Source organism: Plasmopara halstedii (genome assembly GCF_900000015.1).
Source record: "Plasmopara halstedii genome assembly, contig: Scaffold_1561, whole genome shotgun sequence".
Classification (NCBI taxonomy): domain Eukaryota; phylum Oomycota; class Peronosporomycetes; order Peronosporales; family Peronosporaceae; genus Plasmopara; species Plasmopara halstedii.
Window position 1 is genome coordinate 776,227 of NW_020188473.1, and position 9,497 is coordinate 785,723.

The window sequence follows — 9,497 nt, forward strand, 5'->3', positions numbered from 1 at the left end:
TCCTACAAATAGATCTGGCGTTGGTGGGCTCGATGGCCGCATGAAAAACATTATGACTGCAGACTGTAAATCCGTTTCTTAAATGTGAAGAAGGCTTTCCAAATCTATTATTGACTTTGATACTGACCTTTAGGAAGTGTCAAAAATTGCGATATGTCCATCACTTAGTTTACCCAGTCTCTGGCGCCAGCATTTTACACTTATTCATCCAACTGACTTCAGTCAGATCGCCTCTGAGAGTCGTCAACGTAGAAAGCAGAGACTAATGAGTCTTCGCGACTAAAGCGAACCTGGGGTTAGTACCTAGGTTTGGAGGCTCACACAAACCATTTATCAAAGTTCATATGCACTGGTCGTTAATTTGACGATCGAGTAAGAATATGATAACCGTGTTTATGATTCAGATGAATTATTACTCGGTATTTGAGAAGATACGCTTTTGCGTCCTATGATCGGCCTTCGAGTCAATTTCCAGTGATTTTGTTCAGATTGAACTCTTCAAGTCAAAAGCTTCATCTGTGCAAGGTCCACGGTATCCCCGTTGCATCGTGTGTATGATGTATAGAAGACAAAGTGGAGATGATCAAGATGAAAAACATCGAGGTTTCTAGGAGCATATATGCGTGACTGGTACAGATTGACCATGAAAATCCAAGTAGCCGGCTATATAGCTGGGTCCATGGCTACAGCTATGCCCTATTGTAGTGAGAGGCTTAGCTTATGGTGAAGGTGTCGTCGTTCTCTGAAGGACAAACATCATCAAACGTTTTCCGCACTGTCTCGTTGATGCAACTAGAATAGGAGGCAATCGGTCAAATTTTTCTCATCAGGCTGCGGGGCTGCCGTAGCTCTTTGCTTAGAGGAAGCTTAATTAAGCTCACTGACCCCACGTTCTAAACCAGAACTAGTACGAGTGTAGCAGATCGCATTCCGCTATCTCCAAGAGTACCCAAAACCTTAACCCAATGCACATACAGTCTTCCGTTTAACTAACAAACTGTATTAAACTGTTTTATTTCCGTTAAAGCAGCCTATATTTTAAATCTCTAGTTTTTTTGATCTAATTGTAAAACATATTGCATAACTACTGACAGTCTGACCCTGTAGTGGCTTCTTGTGACGCTGTAGCCACACCATTTTGTGATTACACCGTCCTGTGTAATCCACCCTATTACGGTATTATTATCTTGTGTGATCCACCCTTTCATATTTGTGTAATCCCGTTAACCTCCCCCAATCAAAATTGTAAATACCCACAATTTACATTTAAATGTCGCCTGTCTAAGACCATTAACGTCCCCTGGACCTTCTTCGCGCATTATCATCTGTGTCTATGACACAAAAGCACCCAGCCATGCGGGTTCCAATAGTGCCCGCGGGCAAAGCCCGTCTTCTTCTGCACAGGCAGCATCTACGGACAGTACGTCCACGACTTCATGGAACACACATCCCAATCCCTCGGTTACTGAGCGCAACACAGCGCGCTCGCCCCGGCGACAAATTTTCTCGTCGAGGAGTTGGAGAAAGTCGAGTACGAGTCGCACCTCCTTTCCCAGCATGGGATGACGAGGAAGATGAAGTGCGCCAATGGCGCGACGTGTGCCCAGCCCAAACCTTGCGGATGTCACGTCCGTTCCCCGCCCTCTCGGCTTCCGGGATAAATGGTATTATTACCATTCGCCTCAACAAGGCACAGGAGCAGCAATTGGAGTCTGCTCACATGGCGGCTCTCCTGCGCTCGTATCCACGTTTGGTCTTACACCCTCGTGTGGTAACGGCTTCCACTCGGCGAGTTTCGCTACTGAAGCGAAAGACGCGATCACTCCATCATTAAGCGTCTACGTAGTTGGGCCTTCGACCACTACACAATCTGAGCTTGATCAGCGAAAAGCTCTGCGAGCTCGCTTTTTGGTACCCAACAAATACCAATGGATTGATATCGCGCTAGACTTCAAGATCATGTAGAGCGCCCCTGTACCCGCAATGCAGACTATTCATGTGGTGTTTATCCCTGGCGAAACCGCTGCAAATGATGAGGAGCTCCGCGAGCGATGGGTGCAGTAGCACCAGGAACTTTCCTCGCTGTCTACATTACAGTGAAGCCACAAAGAAGTGGATGTGCGCGTTGAGCGCCATCTCCGATTTGAGTCTGCCAAACTCTGTGTATTGTCGCCCTGTGACACATGGATTATTCATCACGCTCTTGCAAGCTCTGTGGTTTCTCACACGCGTGAGTCTACAACCACAGCAGCTCAGGGGCAAAGATTGAGCTCAGCTTTTGGCCCTCTGACTTCTTGAGCTACTGCCAAGAAGCGTGGGGCGCGCTACGATGTGAGGCCTCATGATCATAAGCGTCCACGACGTCATGGCAGTCTTGCCGAAGTAAACCCTCAAACGTCCACGAGTTTTCGGAGTTTGAGTTTCTAGGCCACTTCACAAGATGTTGGGTCAGACTCTGTCGACGACTTCGACCCACAAGGCGTTCCACGTGGTAGTGGACGCCACCATTCTCATAGCGAAAAGTCGACGGCGGACGATGACGACTTGGTCGGTCGCCATCCGGTGACTCGCAATGCTCTTCAAGCAAAGTCCATCGTCGTCAGCACTCTGCCGAGTATATTTCCGAGGTCGCCTACCGCTGTGCGGAAGACCTCGGAGTCTAAAGCATTTTGCGCAACGACTGCCTCACGTTGAGGATTATCATGCTCTATCAGAGGGCTCTTAGCTGTCGAGCAGGCGATATGTCACTTCGTGCGACGGTGGGGCACCTGGCGCCGTTGTAAACTGATTTCGTTGTACTCTGAGGTCAAAACCAGTTTATGGCTCAGCTTCCGGGTGGTCGAGCGCCTGCGAGCACCGCTCCGGCGCCAACGCTCTCGCGTTCACTTGCGCCGGATCCTGGTACGGCTGAGCAAGTCCGCACAAAACACCGGGTAGGTACGCATCTTTCTCTGAAGGTTTAGCGTATACACAAGGCTTGCTTAAACACGATCTTAAAAGGTCCGATAAACCTCGGATGGAGCTTTGTCATAAAGACAGCAGAAACTGCATGTGTAGGAAAATTTTAGCATTTAATAAAGCCAGGTCTCCGACCTCAATATCTTCAACATTTCTTCTGGTTCTTACGTCCGCATGTCTTGGCTTTCAGCCATCGCATCGCGAACGTGTCATAATACACTCAGCCTGGTATACAGAAAGTCTTCAACTTTTTTTCCGGGCAGTGAGGGGCTGACATCAGCTAGCCATTCGGCTATTCCTCTCCCACCAAAACCTAAGCCATGGGATGGGATGCAAGGATTAATAAACCCGCTCGCGTAGAACGGCGTATAGCCGGTAGACGCATGCACTGCACTGTTCAGACTAACTCCACAAATGACGGCATGGCGCTCCAGCGCCTCGGAGTGTTAGCACAGATGTTGTAAAGGACGTCTTAAACGACGCGATTCACAACCTCAGTTTGGCCATCGGTCTGCTGATGGTCTGCTGTCGACATAGTCAACTTGGTACCCAGCTTTTCAGTGAAGAGTGGCTCTCTGTCAGAGCCAATTGACTCCGGGAGTCCATGTTCTCGAAAGACACGAATTCCCAAATAGCGTCGCTGTATCGACTCTGTTGTTGATGTCCGGCACTGCCGCATGATAAGCTATCTTGCTCAAATGGTCCACAAAGACCATTACACCGTGTTCCCCGCCAAGTCCTTCGGCAGGCCAAACACAAAGTCCAAACTGATGGACTACCAACACCCGAGAATTATCGGCAGACTGGCCAGCGGTACCCCACATTAGGAGAAGGATTCACCCTTTGACACGTCTCACACGCGCGCATAATGTGCTAGTCGCTTGGTCCACCAGTAGTGGCAACTCACCGAGCTGTACATCTTCTCACGACCGAGATGACCACTGAGTGGGATGTCGTCGGCCTCATCGAGGATACGGTACTACCTTATTTCGTGCGATGCACTCAAACACCGCTCTTAAACGAGCGATGTGGTTTGCTTCATCCGTCTTCCCGTGCCCCGCACGACTGTGGACAAAGAAGTTGTCGATGTATGTTTATGCATACGCCCGGTGGGGCCTGAACAGTTGCATCACAAGACGATTAAATGTTGCTGGTACATTTGACAGCCCTTAAGACATCACCAGCCACTCCCAGAGCATGCAACTCAGAGTACTCACCGCTGTCAGCGGTATATCACTCGCTCTATTGAGCAATAAATAATCCCCATCGACCAAGTCGAGTGCACCGTACATGGACAGCGACCATATTGCTCTTGGGAATTGTTCCAAGGTAACAGTTTTTTGCCGGAATGGTGGCAGCGTTTAGCTTATTGTAAGCGTGAACGATGCGCCACTTGCCGCTCGGCTTCTGGACACAAAACGTGGGTGCCGAATGTTTAAACTCGCTCTCACGCACCATTCCGGTATCGTACTTCACACAGCGCACAGAAGAAAGCGTCAATTATGACACACTGCTCCTTGCGCAGGGTTCATTGGCGTGTTACGCAGTATTTGGTTCCCGAAACGAGGTCGAACTCATGACGCATACCTTGGTCCGGGGGTAGGACTGACAGAGGGTCTTTGGAGATAATGTCTTGAAATTTCGTTATCAAAGAAGAGTACGGATATGAGGGTCCTTCAAGATCGACGATCCACTTCGTGCGTTCAGCACCCACATGGTCTCCATTAGGACAGCTGCATCCAGTAGCAACAACGAGTTAATCTCCTCGCTCGGTTGTATAATGACCACCTCGGCTTAATCGTCTGGCTTTAAGGCACCGCCAAACTCTTCTAAGGGCATCTTGTCCAGCTCAAGAAGAACATTCACCGTAGGAATAGCCTCGAGGGTGACGTCGCCGTGTACACCCCCGTCATTGTTGACGAGGGTGTATAGCTGTGCGCTATCGTCAGTGTCGACGCCCTGCGTCTTGCAGATAATATACGGCGTCGCCGTTGTCTCTCCCCGCAGGTCTCACGCCTCAGTGGGAGCACGCAATAGCGTTGTTCGGTGCCCCCACTTCTTGCTCCATTTATGAGCGACATCAGACGAAGAGCTGCCATTTTCGTAGTCTTCGTCCGTTGGATAATGTGCCACCTCATATGCATCAAATGGGCCTTGACCAAGATGCCACGGACCTTGTCCGACCATGCCACTCTGGGCATTCAGCAACTGCTTCGAAACGTGAGCGGTGCTCAGTGGATTACGTGCCACTCCACGTTCACCCCGCGAGCCATGATCGGGACTCCTTTTCAATGCACCTTCGGTGTAGGGCAACTCGGATACTCCGATATCCAGCACATTGATCTTTCCGGTCCAGTGCCCGCGCCGAGATCGTATCTGCTTCCTAGCAGCGGCGGGTTCATGACACACTAAAGCTCCACCATGGGACGTGCGCGTAGCCCAAGGTCTTCGACCTCCAAAGGATCTATGGCTCATGACGCTCCAACATGACATACCGAGATAAGGTCATACGTTGAATTGAGGTCTAACGTAAGCGCGTTTCATGCTATCGAAGTCAAGAAACTTTACATCGAGCTCCACAGGGACCCTCGGCACCGTGACACAAGTCTTTGTCGCTAAGCGAACAGTGACGGTGTCACTCAACCGCGCTTTCAGCGCCTCAGTATACAGCTGACTTCCTTCAATCGTAAGGCGTCGTGCAACTATTTTCGACGCCTCGGAATCGATAAGGATCTTCCTCAAAGCCCTTCACGGTCGTTTTACGATCAGCAAACCCGACTTGCATACACGTTCCGTGTTCAAGAGCACGAAACTCTTCGGGGCTGGGCACTGCTGCCCTCTACCTCTTTGAGGCTCAACAGAACCCAGTTCTCCCCCAGTAGGACGCCCCGCGTCTATGAATTATTCTTGTTTCCCGCGACAAACCAGACTTGTAAGAAGCGGGCGTCAGTTTGATAAACCTTGACGCGTCTTGCGCAGCGAACAACCAGTTCGGATAATGACGGGTGTCTCCGCAGACAAAACACCGTCGGGCATTCGAACGCTGCAAGGCAGCTCGAAGCTCTCTCCCCTCTTTCTCAGCATAGATGAGATCCATTGGCTCAGATTCGCTCGACGAGCTTTGAGGATGTGCATTTCAACCAAGTCGTGCCGACTTTAATTTGAATTCAGCGTTCAATGCCACATTCACCGTTTCTTCAAAAGAGAACGTATGCACACGGAGGACTTCTAATCTAGCCACGCCAGTACGGAGGACTCCCATAAAGACGGTCACTGTGACCGCCTCGGGGAAAGTATCGGCCGCCATCCCGGCAATGAGAATACTCAACTCTTGATCAAAGTCCACCAATTTATTCTTGCCCTGTCGGGCGGCAAGAAAACGCGATCGCAAGCGGTATGCCTGATAGGCGGCAAGAAAACTCGTGAAAGCTGCAGCTTCAGCTCTGTCCAGGAGGGAGACGCCGCTTCAACCGAAGTACCGCACGTCAGTGCCCGTTCTCGCGTTCGACCACCGAGCTTGGAGATAGCTAGCGTCACGCGCTGTTGCTCATTCTGGAGCCTGGCGGACGTAACAGCCATCTCGGCCTCTCTCACCCAGAGCAGAAAATTTTCTCCATCCTTACCCTCAATGATATGAACGCTCACCACGAGCGCCCTGGTTCGGGAAGAGTAATCTACCGTCGACGGTGATCGTTACACGGAGCGATGCGAACCATTTTGCTGAGTCTGTCAACAAAGACGAGCACCCCGTTGTGGCCGTCAGCATTCTTGAGGAAGCTTAAAATTAGTCGAGACCGACTGAATTTCAATAGTAAGCCGAAACAGATGACTGTGCAGTGGCACTTGTGTGTGCCGAACGCTCTCCACGCGCTGACAGACATCGCATGTCTTCACGTATCGTGCCACCCACTTGTACATGTGGGACCATCAAAATTTGGGCACTGAGAGACTAATGGGTTCTCTCAAGGCCAAAGTGACCGGCCATCGGCGTTTCATGCGCCTCGTCTACTATTGTTGTCGGGAAACACAAACCGTGGCTCGTCATCAAGTGTAACTTCATAGCGATGGAGACCGTCTTTTCACGTATAACGATGCAACCTTGGTTTCAAGCGATCACGGAACTTGTCATACAATTTAATGGAATAGTTTTTGATCCATTGATGTACCAACATTTGTCATTCGTGGATTGCATGAATTTGAATCTTACTCGTCGGTGACTTTGCCTGTGTTCGAGCACTATTCGTATGATATCCAGTCTGAATCATCATCCTGTTACGATTCTTGCCAAAATTCATTTGACGTCGAGGCATTCGTACCCCATGACACTGTCGAGTTAGTATTATTCTAATTTTAATTCATTTGATTTAAAGTTCAAGAAATTGTATTTGCTTTGGCATCAGAGGAAAGGTGAAGTGACATTTATAATTATAGCCAGTAGGCTTTTAACCTCCCTGACCTATCAAGTGCCCCAAGTTCTGATACAACAGAACCGGAAGGGGATATAAAGCTGTACAAGGTGTATAGTGAGTGTTGAACACACAAAGAATGTGGTCCACACAATCTGTGTCATGGATCACGCCGTTCCTTTTTACGTCCTGCTGAAAGCGAGCAATGCACAGTGAGGCATGTCAATTAAGCTGAACCTTCGACAAAAGTGTGTGTTCACGGACGGACAATTCTCGTAATAGTGGTAGTACTAGTTGCGCCGACAACTTTGATGGAGTAATTCTCCTCTCTTGTGCACCGACTGCCTCGCGTTGAGGATTATCGTGCTCTGTCGGAGCGGCACCTAGCCTTCGAGCAAGCAAATACGTCACTCCGTGCGACAGTGGAGCACCTTGCGCCGTTGAAAATGGAAATTGCTGCACTCCGTACTCAGAACCAGCTGCTGGTTCAACTTCCGGGTGGCCGAGCGCCTTTGAGCGCCGCCTCGACGCCAACGCTTCCGCGTTCACTTGCGCTGAATCTCGGTACGGCTTAAGCAAGCCCACATAAAACACTGGGTGGGTGCGCATCCTTCTCGGAAGTTTCAGCGAATACGCAAGGCCTCGCTTGGCCACGATATCAACAGTTTCAGTAAACCGTGGACGAAGGGACTTTGACCCTGTCAAAAGCCTCCCGATGCTCGGTGTCATAACACCACTTCGTATCCTTCTTAAGGAGATTCAAAAATAACCGTGCCAATTCCGCGTAGTTTGCGCTATAGTTGTGCAAGTAAATGGCGAGGCCAAGCTACTTGCGCTTGTCCTTTTGGTTCTTTGGAACCGGCCAGTTCACAAGGCTTTGGCCTTAGCGGGATCCGCTCGAAGGCCACGCTACCCAATCGAGCACCCCAAAAATGGATTTCTTCCGCGCCGAAGATACACTTATCGGCATTAGCATACAGCTAATTCGTGCGCATGCACTCAAGCACATTCTCAAATAGACGATGTGGTTCTCCACATCTGTCCTCCCGTGCCGCACGACTGCGGACGAACATGTCGTCGAAGTATGTATGTGCATACTCCCGGTGGAGCTAAACAATCGTGTCAAGAAGATTAGATGTTGCTGGCGCATTGGACAGCCCTTGGGACATCACCAGCCACTCCCAGAGTACTCACCACTGTCAGCGGAATATCACTCGCTCTCATGAGCAATTGGTAATAACAGTCGCCCAGGTCGAGTGCGCTGTACTTTGTACAGCCAGCCATATTGTTCTGGAGAACATCCTTTCTAGGAGTCGGCGTCTGTGCCGGAATTGTGGCAGCATTTAGCTTATTGTAAGCGTGGAAAATACGCCACTTGCCATTCGGCTTCCGGACATAAACAGTGGGTGTCAAATGGGGAGACATATTCTCACGCACCATTCCTGCGTCGTGCCGTTGTGGTGGCCTGTACTGAATACAAAGATATAAATTATATTACTAATTAGCAAAAGTTTGGCTCGCACTCTACACCTTTTTGCAACTAGGCTATAGCTCTGAGCCGATGGACGTGAATGTGTGTGAGATAGATACGTTATATTTGTTAAAATTTCATTCGGACATTATGAAAACTGTGCAGAAAGCCAAAATAGCATGTATTTATGTGGGGATGCACAGAAGAGAGTCTTGAGTGCTTACATGTGGGTAAAGACGCAGCTATCAGTGCTATCACGCTTCCAATAACACTTCCAAGTCCAATCGTGAAAGCTACTCCCACGACATGCCTCTCGCTGTATCAGCGTATGGCAAAGTCTGCTACTACATCGGCCTACCATTGATACAGCACATTCAAATGAAATGTGAAAATCAATTGCTATTTGCTCCGCTCGTTTTATTTATATGACACAAGCTCGCAGCTCATGTTGCTGTTTTGTATCCATTTTGTATTATTTTCTCAAATGCGTGACCAACCCTCCTATTTCCGTTCTCTATCGTTTCGACTCTTTAAAGTCCTAATAACCTTATGGAAGATTATTCGAAATTTATTGTTGATCAATACATCACTTAGTCAACCCATCAGGTGGTATCGCGACCAGCACATGGCGGTGCTACTTCGGGCAACGTGTGCTCTTTCAT

General features: G+C 49.3%; 1 protein-coding gene across 1 annotated transcript; it reads left to right on the forward strand.

Moving 5' to 3' along the window:
• Nucleotides 1–8,925: 8,925 nt before the first annotated feature.
• On the forward strand, nt 8,926–9,199 carry PHALS_01575 (uncharacterized protein; the record flags this gene model as incomplete). The annotated part of the gene is made up of 2 exons (XM_024715992.1): nt 8,926–8,937; nt 9,014–9,199. 2 exons carry the CDS (start codon nt 8,926–8,928, stop codon nt 9,197–9,199), a joined length of 198 nt encoding a protein of 65 aa, XP_024581635.1.
• Between the last annotated feature and the right edge of the window lie 298 nt (nt 9,200–9,497).